Source organism: Mercurialis annua, linkage group LG1-X (assembly GCF_937616625.2).
Source record: "Mercurialis annua linkage group LG1-X, ddMerAnnu1.2, whole genome shotgun sequence".
NCBI classification, from domain to species: Eukaryota; Viridiplantae; Streptophyta; class Magnoliopsida; order Malpighiales; family Euphorbiaceae; genus Mercurialis; species Mercurialis annua.
Genome location: NC_065570.1, coordinates 45,935,832 through 45,956,487, shown reverse-complemented (window position 1 = coordinate 45,956,487; position 20,656 = coordinate 45,935,832). Strand labels below are relative to the sequence as shown.

The window sequence follows — 20,656 nt, the reverse complement described above, 5'->3', positions numbered from 1 at the left end:
CTTGGTGGGACTAGCCAACCAGTCAGCAGAACGACATGCAGGGAAGGAAGCACAACCTACGATCCCATTGGAGAGACGCAGACTCGAAGCCCAGACGCAAGGTAGAGGAGCGAAAGAAGGAGCGAGGAGAGGGCGGTCTGAACCAGTGCCTCAGCGAAAAGACGCAGACAAAGATAAGGCGGATGCTCGTCCACAGAACAAAGAAGGAGAATTGGGGAACAAAGAGAAGGATGCAGGCGCAGAGAAAACAAAGAGCAATCGGATCTACCTTGACGATGATCGCGTGTCCAAGGAGGCCGTATCAGCACAGAAAAAGAAGAAGGCTGGAGAGAAAGACAGAGAAAGCCACTCCTCAAACAAGAGAAGAGGAGCAGAGGAGCAAATAGACATCGAGGAAAAGATCAATAACGCAATGAGAAAATTTCGAGAGGAAGGAAAGGGAGGAGACGAAGACAAGGAGGACGAAGACTCACCCCTCAAATCTGAAATTCAACTGGTACGGTTCCCTTCGAGATTTAAATTACCAACATTTGACTCTTTTGATGGAACAGGAGACCCGAAGAGCCACATCTCTAAGTTCAAAACAATTATGATGCTACAAGACGTGACAGACCCAATGCTCTGTAGAGTGTTCCCAGCAACACTGCAGGGTTCGGCACAGAAGTGGTACTCACACCTCAAAGCTGGCTCAATCGGTTGCTTCTCTGATTTGGCCACATGATTCAAAGCACGTTTCCGGACTAACATTCCCTTGCAGAAAAATTCCAGCGACTTGCGAAAGTGCAAACAAGGAGACCAAGAAACACTGAAGAACTTCGTCGAAAGATTCAATAAAGAGGCAGTCCAGATCGAGAATCTCAACCACGACACAGCCATAGAGGCTATGAAGATGGGAACCCGATTCGAAGAACTCCGAGACAAAATCCTGATGAAAAAGCCAACGACCTTCCAGGACTTGATGCTGATAGCACACAAATATGTGGAACTAGACGAAGCAAGGAGAACCCTAACAAAGCAGTCGGAGACGACGAAGCAAGACAGCCCCAGGTACCGAGGAAAGAAGGAAGAAGAGAGACCTCAGACACAGAGATTTGGAGGACTGAGCAGACCTTACGATTTCACGCCATTGAACCGAGCCCCAGTCTATATACTCAACTGGATGAAACAAAATCGAGTACTGTTCAATACCCCCAGAAGAATGGACCCAGACAAAGAACGGGACAAGAGCAAGTATTGTCGTTTTCATGAAGGTTACGGCCATGACACAGATCGTTGCTGGGACCTTAAAAGAGAAATAGAACAGCTAATCCAATCCGGCGTGCTAAGAAAATTCGCCCATGAAAAGACAGGAGAAAAAAGGAAAGGAGACGCCATAGAAAAAGAAGAACAGACGAAGAAAGCCAAAGAAGTCGCAGGGGTAATACATGTCATCGATGGAGGAGACCCTTATAGCAACTCCCAAAAGAAGAAGAGGAACCGAAGAGGCTCTGCGACGATCTTCGCAATCGAAAGGGAAGTAACACAAGAAGTCTCATTCGGCCCAGAAGATGGCGGACATGTGCGAGGACCTCATAATGACGCATTGGTGATAGAGGCGGTCATAAGAAACCACATGGTCAAACGTATCTTGATAGATGAAGGAAGTTCGGTGAACTTACTAACCCTAGAGGCCTTCAAGGAGATGAAAGGATCAGTTACTGATTTACGAAAAGCGTCTGTCCCACTCATCGGACTCGGAGGAAAGCCGATACGGCCAGAAGGAACTGTGAACCTGTATGTAGAGCTAGGGGAGAAGACCGAAGGGCCACTCAAGAAACTGCATGCCCAGTTCAACGTGGTGGATCTACCTCTAGCATACAATGGAATCTTTGGCAGACCTTTCTTGTACCAATCAAGCGCGGTAACCAGTATTAGGTTACTGACCTTAAAGATGCCTACCCCAGAGGGAACAGTGGTAGTAAGGGGAAGCCAAGAAATGGCCAGGGAATGCTGCATGATAACAACGGAAGATAGAGAAAGCCTACCAATTGCCACTTTCCCAGGGATAGTCGTAGACGAAGAAGAAGTAGAAGGCGCAGAACCAGTCGGAGACATGGAGGACTTCAAAATAATTACAACCAAGGTAGTGAAGATAGGGACAGAGGTCCCAAAAGAAGTAAAAGAAGAAATACAGTCCGTCCTAAAGAACAACTCAGAGTCATTCGCCACAGAGCCAACAGAAATCAAAGGAGTCGACCCAGAAGTGGCTTCACACAAGCTAAACATAAAGCCAGGGACCAGACCTGTGGTGCAGAAGAAACGGCGATTCACAGAAAAAAGACAAAAGGTCATCGCAGACGAAGTTAGAACATTGGAAGCGGCTGGTTTCATCCGAGAAGTGTTTTACCCAGACTGGTTAGCAAATGTTGTCCTAGTCAAGAAGTCAAATGGAAAATACCGAATGTGCGTGGATTTCACTGACTTGAACAAGGCTTGTCCAAAAGACAGTTACCCGCTCCCAAGCATAGACCAATTAGTAGACTCAACCGCGTGCTACCTCTTGTACAGTTTCGTAGACGCAGCGCAAGGATACCACCAGATACCCATGGACAAAGAGGATCAGGAGAAGACTTCCTTTGTAACAGACCAGGGGACGTACTGCTACAACGTCATGCCCTTTGGACTGAAGAATGCCGGAGCAACGTACCAGAGATTGGTCAACTTCATGTTCAAAGATCAATCAGGAAGGAATGTAGAAGCCTACGTGGATGACATAATTGTGAAGAGCCTTACGGAGGAGACACACGCCCAAGACCTAGAAGAAACCTTCTCAGTCTTAAACAAATTCAGAATGAAGCTCAACCCAGCCAAATGCGCCTTCGGGGTCAGAGCAGGTAAATTCCTAGGATACCTGATCAGCCAACGAGGCATAGAAGCTAACCCCAAAAAAATCCAAGCTATAGCAAACATGAAGGCTCCGCAGAGCATCAGAGAAGTGCAGAAGTTGAATGGCCGTGTCACAGCTCTGGGACGCTTCATCTCTTCATCGGCTAAAAAATGTTTACCATTTTTTAAGCAACTAAGGAATATGAAAAAATTCACTTGGGATGAAGAGTGCCAGAGAGCATTTGAAAATCTGAAGTCTTTCTTGACCCAACCACCACTACTGAGCAGACCCATCGCAGGAGAGACGCTATACCTATACCTCTCAGTAGGGAAGGAGACAATCGCATCTGTCCTAGTCCGAGAAGAAGGGGAAGAACAGCAACCTATCTATTATGTAAGCAGGACACTTAAAGGCGCAGAGCTCAACTACCCAACCATCGACAAGTTGGCATTAGCAGTAGTGGTTACGACAAAGAAGCTCAAACCGTACTTCCAAGGGCACACAGTCATCGTCCGGACAAACCAACCTTTACGCAAAGCTCTCCATCGTCCAGAAACATCTGGAAGGCTAGTAAGCTGGTCGGTACAGTTGGGAGAGCACGATATAAGGTACGAGCCAAGAAAGACGCTGAAGGCACAAGCACTGGCAGATTTCGTCGCGGAAATGACTGAGAAACCACCTGACGCAGTCTCAGAGGACATAACCTAGAACCTGTTCGTAGACGGAGCCTCCAGTGAACAAGGGGCGGGAGCAGGAATAGTGTTACTCGGACCTCAGAAGATAGTTGTTGAGCATGCAGTGCATTTGAAGTTTCGAGCTACCAACAATGTGGCAGGTACGCTAACACGCAAATATTTTTTCCTTGCATATAATTACTTAGACGCTCATGTCTGCCTGATGATGTAGCAGAATATGAGGCCTTTCTAACAGGACTCACATTAGCAAGAGAAGTAAAAGCAGAAAAGCTGAGGATCCACAGTGATTCCCAGCTGGTCACAAGTCAGATCTTGGGCCAATTCCAGACGAAAGACGCAAACATGGCAAAATACATGGAAAAAGCGAAGGGGATGCTAAAGGAAATGGAAGGTCATGGCGGGCAATGGGAGATAATCCCAATACCCAGAGAAAGAAACACACGGGCAGACGCCCTGGCCAAGGCAGCTGCGACAAAAAGCCCCCTGTATCTCTCACTCTACATGAAAGAGGAGAGGATGAATCCCATAATAGACGAGGAAGAAATTTTACCGATCACAGAGATGGATTCTTGGATGCAACCCATAGTTGCATACTTGAATGACGGAACAGTCCCAGAAGGGAGAGCAGAAGCAGCCAAACTAGTGCGAATATCGGCCGCCTACTCCATGATAGAAGGTACCTTGTACCGGACCTCAGTCACACACCCATGGTCCAAATGCATTTCAGTAGAGGAGGGAGCCTATGTACTGAAGGAAATCCATGAAGGAGATTGTGGAGCACATGAGGGAGCAGCCTCTCTGAGCAGAAAAGCATTACTCATGGGGTACTATTGGCCAACCATGAAGAAAGACGCAGAAACAATGGTGAAAAAATGCGACAAGTGTCAAAGATTTGGCACTATCATAAGAACTCCAGCAGCCCACCAGTCAGCAATTGGAAGTCCATGGCCTTTCATGACATGGGGAGTGGACATACTGGGACCATTCACCCCAGCCAGGGGACAAGTCAAATTTATTGTGGTTGCGGTGGATCATTTCACCAAGTGGATGGAAGTGCAACCAATGAGCACCATAACGTCACAGAAGATCATCAATTGGCTTTCAAACGAAGTCATGAGCAGGTAAAATTTCAAAGTTATATAAATAAAAACCTCTCAAATGAAAGAATACTAACACGTAGCAGGTTTGGGACACCACACACCCTAGTCACAGACAACGGGAAACAGTTCGATTGCGCAAAGTTCAGGGAATACTGCGCCGAGCTAGGAATCAACTTGAAATTCACTTCAGTAGCACACCCGCAAACCAACAGACTCACAGAAGTAACTAACCGCACTATCCTATCTGGAATCAAGAAGAGACTCGGAGACTTGAAAGGGAGATGGATAGACGAACTATACCATGTCATATGGGCTTATAGAACAACTCCCAGGAGGGCCACAGGAGAAACACCTTTTCGACTCACTTACGGAACAGAGGCTGTCCTCCCCGTAGAAATGGGAATGCCCACACTAAGGGTACAGGTCATAGACGAAGAGCGCAATGAAGAAACATTGAAGCTGTGCCTGGATCTACTAGAAGAGAGAAGGCACCAAGCAGCCATACGCGCAGAAGCTTATCGCAGACAAATGACTAAGTATCACAATGCCAGAGTCAAAGAACGAAGTCTGTCAGAAGGAGACTTAGTCCTTCGAAAAGCAGAGATAGGGAAAGGAGCGGCAGGAGTAGGAAAACTCGAGCCCAACTGGGACGGTCCTTACCGAGTCACAGAAGTCGTAGGAAAAGGAGCGTATAGAATAGCTCAGTTAGAAGGCACACCATTGCCTAGAACCTGGAATATTGAGAATTTGAAGAAATATTTCCAGTGAAAGATGTAACAAACGAATAATGAATAAAGTTGCATCTCGTATTTTTTCCATTTTTTAACATATCCTCTAAATTATCATGCATGACCATGACTCAGTGAATAGACGCAACAAAAAGCAAACAGAAACAACATTCATAAAGTATCGAAAATTTTCAGAAATGACAGAAAAAGGAGAGTTTCCCATGAAACCCTCCAAGCAAAAGAAATAAAAGAACAGAAGTGCTACAGCAAAAGTAGTACAGAAATTAGAAAGCTAGCTAAACGGCCCAACAAACGGCCAATCACTCTTCCTCTGGACGGGTCGCTCCCTCCTTTGGACCAAACGTATCTTCCGGAATCTTGTCCTCCAAAGTTTCCTCGATTACATCAGAAGCTAAGGGATCTTGATGCTGAGCATCAGAAAGATGAGAGTCTGGGACTAATACCAAGGCCGTCTCTGACGCAGAGGATTGACCCAGAGGACCCTTGTCACTACCAGCACCTGGGTCAGAACCCGATAATTTCTCAGGAGGATCTACATCATCTTTCACACCTTCGCTGATAACATCAGAAGGAAGCACCGGGGACACAGACAACCCAGCTTTCTTGGCAGCTACCTTAGCCGCAACGCGTTGACCCAGAGCCCGGAGGTCAATCGACAGAAACTTGTTGATGTCATAATCTGGATAGTCTTCACGTACTATCTTGATCACTGTGGCACAAAAGTCAGTCAAGCACCCACTCACATAAATATTTGCATCCCTTTTGTTGTTCTGCTGCTCTTGAGACAACCTCTCACATGTAGCCTGAAGCTGCAACAAAGTAGCTTCACGGTCAGAAACTTTCTTCTCTAGGATCTTGACGCGATCCAGGGCTGTTTGATGCTGCTTGTTCAGCTTCGTCCTCTCCGCGGACATAGAGTCCCGTAATGAAGCCATCTCTTTCTCATGCCTCAACTCCAACGCCGCAGTCTCCTCCACCTTGCGACGGACTACGGCATTTCCTTGAATAAGCTGAAAACAAGAAAATAAGGGATGAGGAAAGAGAAGACACTAAAAGGTCACAAAGAAAAGAAACCAGAAGAAATGAATACCTGCAACAAGGCAGAATCAATCCGGTCACAAGCACCTGACCCAGTACAACTGTCCCAAACTTCCATATCCTTCGGAAATTGCACAAATTGAGAAAACAAAGCACCCACCTCAGAAGAAGAAGCTGACAGCCCCTCAACATTCTGCTCCAACCACTCTCTAGGATTGGGGCAGGCATCTAAATTCTTCTTAAGGCGTTTCGCAAGCCCCTGTCTGGTTCGTTCACGGATATCACGCCCTTTCTTGCTAGAAGAAGCCGGCAGTCCAGTCTCAACGCCCTTCTCAATCTTGACAGAGGGACGAGGAGGCAAGGACGCAGGACGAGACCCAGTAATGACAGCAGAATCATCATCAAAAGTCAGAGTCAAGGCATCAAGAAAGTCCTCCCCCATTCCTGCAAAGGCAACACGCATAAATAAACATCCAAATATAATAAAAGCAAAACAAGGACTAACAAGAAGCATACCCTGAGACGCAGACGTCAAATCTACAAAAGATAGAGGTGAGGGAGAACGGCAAGACTGGGACAGGGTACCATCACTTTCAAGAGGCCCCTCAATCACAGTACGAGGAGGCAACCCAATATGAGGAAACTTACGGTACAAGTACCTATCCACTAAGTCACAACAATCAAATAACTGAGACTGGGCATCATCCACTAAAGAATCTAGGGCTTCTGAGTCAGTAACGCAAAGGGGAGAAAAAGATAGGGACTCAGACTCATCCACCCAATCACAGGGGAAGTTAGCAAAAGCACTGTCGTGACCCACAACAAAGAAAGAACGTTGCCAACGCTTAGTAATCTTTGGCAGAGCGTCAATCAGACGCTTGCCTCGATGAGCAGCCAAACGATGATAAAATTCATTACTCCTACGCGTTATAAAGAAAAGCTCATTCAACATACCCAAAGAAGGAGACAGGCCTTTGTCACAGACTAACTCAATAAAGCAACACAAGACACGAATGGCGTTTGGATGGATTTGACCTAAGGGAATCCCATAGTCTTTAACAAAAGACTCAATCAAAGGATCTAAAGGGAAACGTAGCCCACAACGGAATTGCTCCTTATAAACGATTACCTTGCCATCTCCCACATTCTCATTAGCACTCATACGAGCACCACAGACTGAAAGAGAATAAGCCACCGGAATACCAAAATCATCACGAATTTCACCCAAAGACTCTCTATCAATATTAGTGACGAACGAACTTAAAGAATTACGATAATCAACGGCAGCGCCGGATGAAGGGAGAGACACAGAAGACCTAGTACGAGTCATACCTAGTATGGAAAATCAAGAAAGTAGACGAAGCTTACCTGGAAACCACAAGGAAGAAAAGTAATAATGGCAGCGAAGAAAAGCAAGAAAATTTCAGAAGCAATCAGCAAAGAACAAGATAGAAGAAAAAGGAAAGAAAAAAAAGGAACTTTAAAGAAGACCTAGGTAACCGTGACAGCAGTTGCTAGGATAAAAACGTGGCGGACATTCAGGAACATGAAATGATGGCAGTTTAAATTTTGAAAAACGAAATTGAAAAGACAAGGGAGGAAGCAGTTACTCCCAACAGGCAAAAAAGCAAAGGTGTACCACGAGAAACAGGCCCAAACGAATGGCCCGGACCAACAAGCATAAATACTTGAGAGACACAATCTTTAGGGAGGGACTAATGATGGATATCACACCCGAAACAGTACCAGAAGACTATGACATGACACAGATCCAGAACAGGTAGGACCAGTCGCAGGTCCTTGACCCAGAACTCAACAGTAACTAACCGATAGCTCGGAGAAGTCAAGCTTCCCTGAAGATCAGGGATAAAGACGAAAAACGTCTCATCATATCTAGAAGATGAGATCAGAGTAAAGGAGAAGACTCCTAGTACATCACAATGACTATGGTGTATATAAACCAAGCCCTAAGTCAGGTAAAACCTAATTTAACTCATATTCACTCTCAACACTACTCCAAACTATCTGACTTAGGCATCGGAGGGTATTCGAGCCAACACCGGCTCGAATCCTTCTAACCTATTTTCTTTTGTAGGTTGGATCAAACTCAGACCGGCAGTTCAAGAACCATTATTTGGCGCCGTCTGTGGGAACGATCAGTTCGTTTTCTACGTACTTAAAAATTCTTAATTTCGGTTTCTTGCCGAGAGAATGAATAACGAGGAAGAACCACCGCCACCAGGAGTGGTGGTAACGACGGGAGCTCTTCCCATAAGCAGCGGCCCAATTCTTCCCCCTATAGCTAGCACTGGAGGAAGAATTGCACCAGGAGTCAACCTCACTCCCCCAACAACAGGAGTGCCATACGACATTACTCCACCGCCCCTGAGAAGGGGAATTCCGGGACAGACGCAGTCCCCATGGGGTTATTACACCCCCCAGTATCAAGCACCTCTGTCGTATCCGCAATCAGGATGGTACCCAGGATATCCTCCTTGGAGTTATCCCAGTTACCAAGGATACCAAAGACCAGTCCAACCAATTTCGTTCCCGTCGTTAGACACAGAAGGGACGGTGACATCGACTACAACTGTTCCGCCATATGTACCGCAAGGCGTACCATTGCCTCCATTGTACCATGAAGCAGTAATGAAAAGTGTTAATGATTTTCAGGATTACTTGGTGGGACTAGCCAACCAGTCAGCAGAACGACATGCAGGGAAGGAAGCACAACCTACGATCCCAGTGGAGAGACGCAGACTCGAAGCCCAGACGCAAGGTAGAGGAGCGAAAGAAGGAGCGAGGAGAGGGCGGTCTGAACCAGTGCCTCAGCGAAAAGACGCAGACAAAGATAAGGCGGATGCTCGTCCACAGAACAAAGAAGGAGAATTGGGGAACAAAGAGAAGGATGCAGGCGCAGAGAAAACAAAGAGCAATCGGATCTACCTTGACGATGATCGCGTGTCCAAGGAGGCCGTATCAGCACAGAAAAAGAAGAAGGCTGGAGAGAAAGACAGAGAAAGCCACTCCTCAAACAAGAGAAGAGGAGCAGAGGAGCAAATAGACATCGAGGAAAAGATCAATAACGCAATGAGAAAATTTCGAGAGGAAGGAAAGGGAGGAGACGAAGACAAGGAGGACGAAGACTCACCCCTCAAATCTGAAATTCAACTGGTATGGTTCCCTTCGAGATTTAAATTACCAACATTTGACTCTTTTGATGGAACAGGAGACCCGAAGAGCCACATCTCTAAGTTCAAAACAATTATGATGCTACAAGACGTGACAGACCCAATGCTCTGTAGAGTGTTCCCAGCAACACTGCAGGGTTCGGCACAGAAGTGGTACTCACACCTCAAAGCTGGCTCAATCGGTTGCTTCTCTGATTTGGCCACAGGATTCAAAGCACGTTTCCGGACTAACATTCCCTTGCAGAAAAATTCCAGCGACTTGCGAAAGTGCAAACAAGGAGACCAAGAAAAACTGAAGAACTTCGTCGAAAGATTCAATAAAGAGGCAGTCCAGATCGAGAATCTCAACCACGACACAGCCATAGAGGCTATGAAGATGGGAACCCGATTCGAAGAACTCCGAGACAAAATCCTGATGAAAAAGCCAACGACCTTCCAGGACTTGATGCTGATAGCACACAAATATGTGGAACTAGACGAAGCAAGGAGAAACCTAACAAAGCATTCGGAGACGACGAAGCAAGACAGCCCCAGGTACCGAGGAAAGAAGGAAGAAGAGAGACCTCGGACACAGAGATTTGGAGGACTGAGCAGACCTTACGATTTCACGCCATTGAACCGAGCCCCAGTCTATATACTCAACTGGATGAAACAAAATCGAGTACTGTTCAATACCCCCAGAAGAATGGACCCAGACAAAGAACGGGACAAGAGCAAGTATTGTCGTTTTCATGAAGGTTACGGCCATGACACAGATCGTTGCTGGGACCTTAAAAGAGAAATAGAACAGCTAATCCAATCCGGCGTGCTAAGAAAATTCGCCCATGAAAAGACAGGAGAAAAAAGGAAAGGAGACGCCATAGAAAAAGAAGAACAGACGAAGAAAGCCAAAGAAGTCGCAGGGGTAATACATGTCATCGATGGAGGAGACCCTTATAGCAACTCCCAAAAGAAGAAGAGGAACCGAAGAGGCTCTGCGACGATCTTCGCAATCGAAAGGGAAGTAACACAAGAAGTCTCATTCGGCCCAGAAGATGGCGGACATGTGCGAGGACCTCATAATGGCGCATTGGTGATAGAGGCGGTCATAAGAAACCACATGGTCAAACGTATCTTGATAGATGAAGGAAGTTCGGTGAACTTACTAACCCTAGAGGCCTTCAAGGAGATGAAAGGATCAGTTACTGATTTACGAAAAGCGTCTGTCCCACTCATCGGACTCGGAGGAAAGCCGATACGGCCAGAAGGAACTGTGAACCTGTATGTAGAGCTAGGGGAGAAGACCGAAGGGCCACTCAAGAAACTGCATGCCCAGTTCAACGTGGTGGATCTACCTCTAGCATACAATGGAATCTTTGGCAGACCTTTCTTGTACCAATCAAGCGCGGTAACCAGTATTAGGTTACTGACCTTAAAGATGCCTACCCCAGAGGGAACAGTGGTAGTAAGGGGAAGCCAAGAAATGGCCAGGGAATGCTGCATGATAACAACGGAAGATAGAGAAAGCCTACCAATTGCCACTTTCCCAGGGATAGTCGTAGACGAAGAAGAAGTAGAAGGCGCAGAACCAGTCGGAGACATGGAGGACTTCAAAATAATTGCAACCAAGGTAGTGAAGATAGGGACAGAGGTCCCAAAAGAAGTAAAAGAAGAAATACAGTCCGTCCTAAAGAACAACTCAGAGTCATTCGCCACAGAGCCAACAGAAATCAAAGGAGTCGACCCAGAAGTGGCTTCACACAAGCTAAACATAAAGCCAGGGACCAGACCTGTGGTGCAGAAGAAACGGCGATTCACAGAAAAAAGACAAAAGGTCATCGCAGACGAAGTTAGAACATTGGAAGCGGCTGGTTTCATCCGAGAAGTGTTTTACCCAGACTGGTTAGCAAATGTTGTCCTAGTCAAGAAGTCAAATGGAAAATACCGAATGTGCGTGGATTTCACTGACTTGAACAAGGCTTGTCCAAAAGACAGTTACCCGCTCCCAAGCATAGACCAATTAGTAGACTCAACCGCGTGCTACCTCTTGTACAGTTTCGTAGACGCAGCGCAAGGATACCACCAGATACCCATGGACAAAGAGGATCAGGAGAAGACTTCCTTTGTAACAGACCAGGGGACGTACTGCTACAACGTCATGCCCTTTGGACTGAAGAATGCCGGAGCAACGTACCAGAGATTGGTCAACTTCATGTTCAAAGATCAATCAGTAAGGAATGTAGAAGCCTACGTGGATGACATAATTGTGAAGAGCCTTACGGAGGAGACACACGCCCAAGACCTAGAAGAAACCTTCTCAGTCTTAAACAAATTCAGAATGAAGCTCAACCCAGCCAAATGCGCCTTCGGGGTCAGAGCAGGTAAATTCCTAGGATACCTGATCAGCCAACGAGGCATAGAAGCTAACCCCAAAAAAATCCAAGCTATAGCAAACATGAAGGCTCCGCAGAGCATCAGAGAAGTGCAGAAGTTGAATGGCCGTGTCACAGCTCTGGGACGCTTCATCTCTTCATCGGCTAAAAAATGTTTACCATTTTTTAAGCAACTAAGGAATATGAAAAAATTCACTTGGGATGAAGAGTGCCAGAGAGCATTTGAAAATCTGAAGTCTTTCTTGACCCAACCACCACTACTGAGCAGACCCATCGCAGGAGAGACGCTATACCTATACCTCTCAGTAGGGAAGGAGACAATCGCATCTGTCCTAGTCCGAGAAGAAGGGGAAGAACAGCAACCTATCTATTATGTAAGCAGGACACTTAAAGGCGCAGAGCTCAACTACCCAACCATCGACAAGTTGGCATTAGCAGTAGTGGTTACGACAAAGAAGCTCAAACCGTACTTCCAAGGGCACACAGTCATCGTCCGGACAAACCAACCTTTACGCAAAGCTCTCCATCGTCCAGAAACATCTGGAAGGCTAGTAAGCTGGTCGGTACAGTTGGGAGAGCACGATATAAGGTACGAGCCAAGAAAGACGCTGAAGGCACAAGCACTGGCAGATTTCGTCGCGGAAATGACTGAGAAACCACCTGACGCAGTCTCAGAGGACAAAACCTGGAACCTGTTCGTAGACGGAGCCTCCAGTGAACAAGGGGCGGGAGCAGGAATAGTGTTACTCGGACCTCAGAAGATAGTTGTTGAGCATGCAGTGCATTTGAAGTTTCGAGCTACCAACAATGTGGCAGGTACGCTAACACGCAAATATTTTTTCCTTGCATATAATTACTTAGACGCTCATGTCTGCCTGATGATGTAGCAGAATATGAGGCCTTTCTAACAGGACTCACATTAGCAAGAGAAGTAAAAGCAGAAAAGCTGAGGATCCACAGTGATTCCCAGCTGGTCACAAGTCAGATCTTGGGCCAATTCCAGACGAAAGACGCAAACATGGCAAAATACATGGAAAAAGCGAAGGGGATGCTAAAGGAAATGGAAGGTCATGGCGGGCAATGGGAGATAATCCCAATACCCAGAGAAAGAAACACAAGGGCAGACGCCCTGGCCAAGGCAGCTGCGACAAAAAGCCCCCTGTATCTCTCACTCTACATGAAAGAGGAGAGGATGAATCCCATAATAGACGAGGAAGAAATTTTACCGATCACAGAGATGGATTCTTGGATGCAACCCATAGTTGCATACTTGAATGACGGAACAGTCCCAGAAGGGAGAGCAGAAGCAGCCAAACTAGTGCGAATATCGGCCGCCTACTCCATGATAGAAGGTACCTTGTACCGGACCTCAGTCACACACCCATGGTCCAAATGCATTTCAGTAGAGGAGGGAGCCTATGTACTGAAGGAAATCCATGAAGGAGATTGTGGAGCACATGAGGGAGCAGCCTCTCTGAGCAGAAAAGCATTACTCATGGGGTACTATTGGCCAACCATGAAGAAAGACGCAGAAACAATGGTGAAAAAATGCGACAAGTGTCAAAGATTTGGCACTATCATAAGAACTCCAGCAGCCCACCAGTCAGCAATTGGAAGTCCATGGCCTTTCATGACATGGGGAGTGGACATACTGGGACCATTCACCCCAGCCAGGGGACAAGTCAAATTTATCGTGGTTGCGGTGGATCATTTCACCAAGTGGATGGAAGTGCAACCAATGAGCACCATAACGTCACAGAAGATCATCAATTGGCTTTCAAACGAAGTCATGAGCAGGTAAAATTTCAAAGTTATATAAATAAAAACCTCTCAAATGAAAGAATACTAACACGTAGCAGGTTTGGGACACCACACACCCTAGTCACAGACAACGGGAAACAATTCGATTGCGCAAAGTTCAGGGAATACTGCGCCGAGCTAGGAATCAACTTGAAATTCACTTCAGTAGCACACCCGCAAACCAACGGACTCACAGAAGTAACTAACCGCACTATCCTATCTGGAATCAAGAAGAGACTCGGAGACTTGAAAGGGAGATGGATAGACGAACTATACCATGTCATATGGGCTTATAGAACAACTCCCAGGAGGGCCACAGGAGAAACACCTTTTCGACTCACTTACGGAACAGAGGCTGTCCTCCCCGTAGAAATGGGAATGCCCACACTAAGGGTACAGGTCATAGACGAAGAGCGCAATGAAGAAACATTGAAGCTGTGCCTGGATCTACTAGAAGAGAGAAGGCACCAAGCAGCCATACGCGCAGAAGCTTATCGCAGACAAATGACTAAGTATCACAATGCCAGAGTCAAAGAACGAAGTCTGTCAGAAGGAGACTTAGTCCTTCGAAAAGCAGAGATAGGGAAAGGAGCGGCAGGAGTAGGAAAACTCGAGCCCAACTGGGACGGTCCTTACCGAGTCACAGAAGTCGTAGGAAAAGGAGCGTATAGAATAGCTCAGTTAGAAGGCACACCATTGCCTAGAACCTGGAATATTGAGAATTTGAAGAAATATTTCCAGTGAAAGATGTAACAAACGAATAATGAATAAAGTTGCATCTCGTATTTTTTCCATTTTTTAACATATCCTCTAAATTATCATGCATGACCATGACTCAGTGAATAGACGCAACAAAAAGCAAACAGAAACAACACTCATAAAGTATCGAAAATTTTCAGAAATGACAGAAAAAGGAGAGTTTCCCATGAAACCCTCCAAGCAAAAGAAATAAAAGAACAGAAGTGCTACAGCAAAAGTAGTACAGAAATTAGAAAGCTAGCTAAACGGCCCAACAAACGGCCAATCACTCTTCCTCTGGACGGGTCGCTCCCTCCTTTGGACCAAACGTATCTTCCGGAATCTTGTCCTCCAAAGTTTCCTCGATTACATCAGAAGCTAAGGGATCTTGATGCTGAGCATCAGAAAGATGAGAGTCTGGGACTAATACCAAGGCCGTCTCTGACGCAGAGGATTGACCCAGAGGACCCTTGTCACTACCAGCACCTGGGTCAGAACCCGATAATTTCTCAGGAGGATCTACATCATCTTTCACACCTTCGCTGATAACATCAGAAGGAAGCACCGGGGACACAGACAACCCAGCTTTCTTGGCAGCTACCTTAGCCGCAACGCGTTGACCCAGAGCCCGGAGGTCAATCGACAGAAACTTGTTGATGTCATAATCTGGATAGTCTTCACGTACTATCTTGATCACTGTGGCACAAAAGTCAGTCAAGCACCCACTCACATAAATATTTGCATCCCTTTTGTTGTTCTGCTGCTCTTGAGACAACCTCTCACATGTAGCCTGAAGCTGCAACAAAGTAGCTTCACGGTCAGAAACTTTCTTCTCTAGGATCTTGACGCGATCCAGGGCTGTTTGATGCTGCTTGTTCAGCTTCGTCCTCTCCGCGGACATAGAGTCCCGTAATGAAGCCATCTCTTTCTCATGCCTCAACTCCAACGCCGCAGTCTCCTCCACCTTGCGACGGACTACGGCATTTCCTTGAATAAGCTGAAAACAAGAAAATAAGGGATGAGGAAAGAGAAGACACTAAAAGGTCACAAAGAAAAGAAACCAGAAGAAATGAATACCTGCAACAAGGCAGAATCAATCCGGTCACAAGCACCTGACCCAGTACAACTGTCCCAAACTTCCATATCCTTCGGAAATTGCACAAATTGAGAAAACAAAGCACCCACCTCAGAAGAAGAAGCTGACAGCCCCTCAACATTCTGCTCCAACCACTCTCTAGGATTGGGGCAGGCATCTAAATTCTTCTTAAGGCGTTTCGCAAGCCCCTGTCTGGTTCGTTCACGGATATCACGCCCTTTCTTGCTAGAAGAAGCCGGCAGTCCAGTCTCAACGCCCTTCTCAATCTTGACAGAGGGACGAGGAGGCAAGGACGCAGGACGAGACCCAGTAATGACAGCAGAATCATCATCAAAAGTCAGAGTCAAGGCATCAAGAAAGTCCTCCCCCATTCCTGCAAAGGCAACACGCATAAATAAACATCCAAATATAATAAAAGCAAAACAAGGACTAACAAGAAGCATACCTTGAGACGCAGACGTCAAATCTACAAAAGATAGAGGTGAGGGAGAACGGCAAGACTGGGACAGGGTACCATCACTTTCAAGAGGCCCCTCAATCACAGTACGAGGAGGCAAACCAATATGAGGAAACTTACGGTACAAGTACCTATCCACTAAGTCACAACAATCAAATAACTGAGACTGGGCATCATCCACTAAAGAATCTAGGGCTTCTGAGTCAGTAACGCAAAGGGGAGAAAAAGATAGGGACTCAGACTCATCCACCCAATCACAGGGGAAGTTAGCAAAAGCACTGTCGTGACCCACAACAAAGAAAGAACGTTGCCAACGCTTAGTAATCTTTGGCAGAGCGTCAATCAGACGCTTGCCTCGATGAGCAGCCAAACGATGATAAAATTCATTACTCCTACGCGTTATAAAGAAAAGCTCATTCAACATACCCAAAGAAGGAGACAGGCCTTTGTCACAGACTAACTCAATAAAGCAACACAAGACACGAATGGCGTTTGGATGGATTTGACCTAAGGGAATCCCATAGTCTTTAACAAAAGACTCAATCAAAGGATCTAAAGGGAAACGTAGCCCACAACGGAATTGCTCCTTATAAACGATTACCTTGCCATCTCCCACATTCTCATTAGCACTCATACGAGCACCACAGACTGAAAGAGAATAAGCCACCGGAATACCAAAATCATCACGAATTTCACCCAAAGACTCTCTATCAATATTAGTGACGAACGAACTTAAAGAATTACGATAATCAACGGCAGCGCCGGATGAAGGGAGAGACACAGAAGACCTAGTACGAGTCATACCTAGTATGGAAAATCAAGAAAGTAGACGAAGCTTACCTGGAAACCACAAGGAAGAAAAGTAATAATGGCAGCGAAGAAAAGCAAGAAAATTTCAGAAGCAATCAGCAAAGAACAAGATAGAAGAAAAAGGAAAGAAAAAAAAGGAACTTTAAAGAAGACCTAGGTAACCGTGACAGCAGTTGCTAGGATAAAAACGTGGCGGACATTCAGGAACATGAAATGATGGCAGTTTAAATTTTGAAAAACGAAATTGAAAAGACAAGGGAGGAAGCAGTTACTCCCAACGGGCAAAAAAGCAAAGGTGTACCACGAGAAACAGGCCCAAACGAATGGCCCGGACCAACAAGCATAAATACTTGAGAGACACAATCTTTAGGGAGGGACTAATGATGGATATCACACCCGAAACAGTACCAGAAGACTATGACATGACACAGATCCAGAACAGGTAGGACCAGTCGCAGGTCCTTGACCCAGAACTCAACAGTAACTAACCGATAGCTCGGATAAGTCAAGCTTCCCTGAAGATCAGGGATAAAGACGAAGAACGTCTCATCATATCTAGAAGATGAGATCAGAGTAAAGGAGAAGACTCCTAGTACATCACAATGACTATGGTGTATATAAACCAAGCCCTAAGTCAGGTAAAACCTAATTTAACTCATATTCACTCTCAACACTACTCCAAACTATCTGACTTAGGCATCGGAGGGTATTCGAGCCAACACCGGCTCGAATCCTTCTAACCTATTTTCTTTTGTAGGTTGGATCAAACTCAGACCGGCAGTTCAAGAACCATTAAGAAGCCTTCTTCTCATCCTCAGCAGCTCGCTTCTCACCATTTCAAACCTTAGTCTACTCAGACAAAAGGAGGTTCTTGACCAGCAAAAGATCGACCTCGTTCTTTTTGGCGTTCTGGTCCGCCATGTAGGACATCTGGGCCGCATGAAATCAGAGAACAAATATCCTCTAAGTATGAAATAATAACAAAACATGAAAAACTAGTAAGTAAATATAAAAATTACCTGAAGACAGAGAGAGGAGACCGCCGCCAGCAAGTTCTCTGGCTTATGAGTCTTGTAGTGAGCTTGGTCTATGGGCAAAGTAGTCACTCGGGCAATGTTCCCAGCAATCGGTAGCTCGGTTAAGGTAGCCCGTGTACCATTGTTGTGGCGGTTCACCCACTCGGCAAGGCTCGCTTGAGTTTCGTTTGGGGACCGGAGGCCGCGGTACTAGAATCCGAGGAAACATCCGGCAGATCCGGCATCGGAGACCGGGGAGCCTTACTGCTCTGGCCCGCTGCCCCGGGAGTCACCCCTTGGTGATCAGTTCTATTCTAAACCGGACCATCAACGGTCTCGGTGGAGTCCAGGTTTACGAAGGGGATGGTCCCCACGGGCTCTGCAGTGGGAGGGATCTCCAGCCCACTTGGCAACTGAACCCGGAGAGGCATGGCGTTCAGGCTAGTCTCGGGCACCACATTCTCAGCAACCGCTGGCCTCGGTACACCAGGAGCTTCGGGAGCTTTGGGAGGAGGATGAGGTACCGGCATGGCACCTCGGCTCGCCGGCCTTTTGCGCTTCTTGCCAGCGAGCTTGGCTACATCAATACTGTTCACTGCAAAGACAATAGATCAAGGTCAAACATAGAATTAGAGACAAAGTCAAAATAGCTAAAACACCAAGCAGGCAAAAATCAAACAAATCACAAGCACACCAGATACTGAATGAGACCTCGGGATACAGGGGAAACAAGTCATCTAACAATCAAACCAGTCCACCAAGCACGGTGCCTGGGACAAAGCCTAGTTTCAGTATTGGCGGAGAAACGGAAGGTTCTGTGGACCGAGCAGGAGTAGCCAGACAATATGTGTCGCTTAACAGTCCGCGGGAGCAGATCTTGTCATGGATCAACACTCCCCTGTATCCCAGTAACCAAACCCCCTGGCACTTCTTTTCTCTCTCCTCGAAACCAAAGATAAGCAAAGTGGTTCCGATCCTTCAGAAATATCAGATATAAACAACAGAAAAGGCGCATGGAGTCAACCACCCCGTTCTGCTGGCAAAGCTTCAAAAAACAGGAGTAGTGCCGAACTCCGTTGGGATAAATCTGGGACAACGGCACTTCAAAATAGTTACTCAGTCGCTTGTACTCCTTAGAGATGGGAAACCTTATCCCAGGCTGCAGGTGCTCCAGCGTAAGCATAATCGTATTCTCGGGAGGAGCATCATTCAACCTCCTCCCCTCGGGTATCGCAGAGAGCTGGTACTCCTCTGAGATGCTAAAAGCCGTTCGCATAGCATCCAAAAAACCAGTTGTGCAACGTGACGACTTTATATCTCGGTCATCGGATTTCTCGCCGACATCTATCGCTTTGCTTTTCCCTTTTCCTTTTTTCAAAACTTGAGGTAGCGAGGTCCCCACCTCTTCCTCCTGAGAGTTAACAGCTCGAATAGGGCGAACCACATGGAACTCAGTTGATGGCTCGTCCGTACCCATGTCGTTATCATCATATCCCCTCCCTTCTTCGTGTTTTGATGATTCACCCGACATACCTAAAGACACGGAAACCAGCTCGGATGAGACGAGCTCCACTAGAAAAACAAGATAAACTTGCAAAAAGTGGAAAAAATGGATCAAAAGGAATATCTAGAGGGTGAAACTATCAGCACACGAAGAACACTACGAGAAATTTCCAAATTTCTGGAAATCCATTTCCAAAAAAAAAAGAACACAGAACAAGAAACAATGAACGGGTGATAAACAAACCTCTGGAAATTTCTCCTAATCAAACGCTGAACAAAAACTTAAAATTAGAGGCACTAACATAGCCAAATCTCAACAAACATGAAAACGCACAAAAAACTCAGGCATCAATCATAAAACAGAGGAAAATTACAACAAGTCTATCAAAACAAACACAAAACGATAAAACACAAGATTAAACCAGGAGATTAAGAACACTTACTTGTTAAAAAACGCAGTAAATCCTTGAGAAAAAGAGAAGACGATGATTGGAAAAATGAAGCAAAGAACGGCGGTGAAACTTGGAAATTTGAGAAACCAGAACCAGAGAATCCTTTAACCGACAGAAGATGGAGAAAACTGAAAAACTTGGAGAAGACGAAGAACATAGAGACTTTATTTTCTAGATTCAGAGAGAAGATGGAAAGTTAGAAAGAAAATAAGAAGTGTTATAAGTTTTTGAAAAATAAAACTTATAACTGAAAAAAGAGAGGGAAAATGAAAAGGCACGCTTGCATTTTCTCTCTCTTCCCACTCAGAACGTCTCCTAGAAAAGCGCTCAAGCAGTAACTGCTGGACACGTGGCCTCAGCGTAGACAACAAGTAACCGCCACCTAAGACAACGGCTCCAACAGCTGTCAAACAGGACATCTCGACAGACATGTCCTTTAACATACCATATCAGCTCACCCTCCCTTCTGACAAGCGGCTCGGTGTCAGAGATAATTCAAAAACAGGACAATCGCACCAACACTCACATGACCCAGGACTCGGAAAGCACTACTAACTCGGACATAAATATCTGACATACTGGGGGGACTAGTGATAACGTAGTACATTTAGTAGGGGCGAAGCAACCTCGCCAGGAATGAACATCGCTAACTCAAGCACTTTACCAACCTGGTATCGACTTCCGACCATCTCCTAGATCATAGACCACACGACCTGGGGGGGTCACCGGATCGATGAACATTCGAGCATCATCCGAGAGGCGTGCTCTTGACA

At 46.1% G+C, this 20,656-nt stretch overlaps 1 protein-coding gene across 1 annotated transcript; it reads right to left on the bottom strand.

Moving 5' to 3' along the window:
• Nucleotides 1–5,709: 5,709 nt before the first annotated feature.
• On the bottom strand, nucleotides 5,710–7,778 carry LOC130015084 (uncharacterized). The gene is made up of 2 exons (XM_056104606.1): nucleotides 6,501–7,778; nucleotides 5,710–6,420 (listed from the first exon to the last, which is right to left on the bottom strand). The coding sequence occupies exons 1-2, from the start codon at nucleotides 7,776–7,778 to the stop codon at nucleotides 5,710–5,712; spliced, it is 1,989 nt and encodes a 662-aa protein (XP_055960581.1).
• Between the last annotated feature and the right edge of the window lie 12,878 nt (nucleotides 7,779–20,656).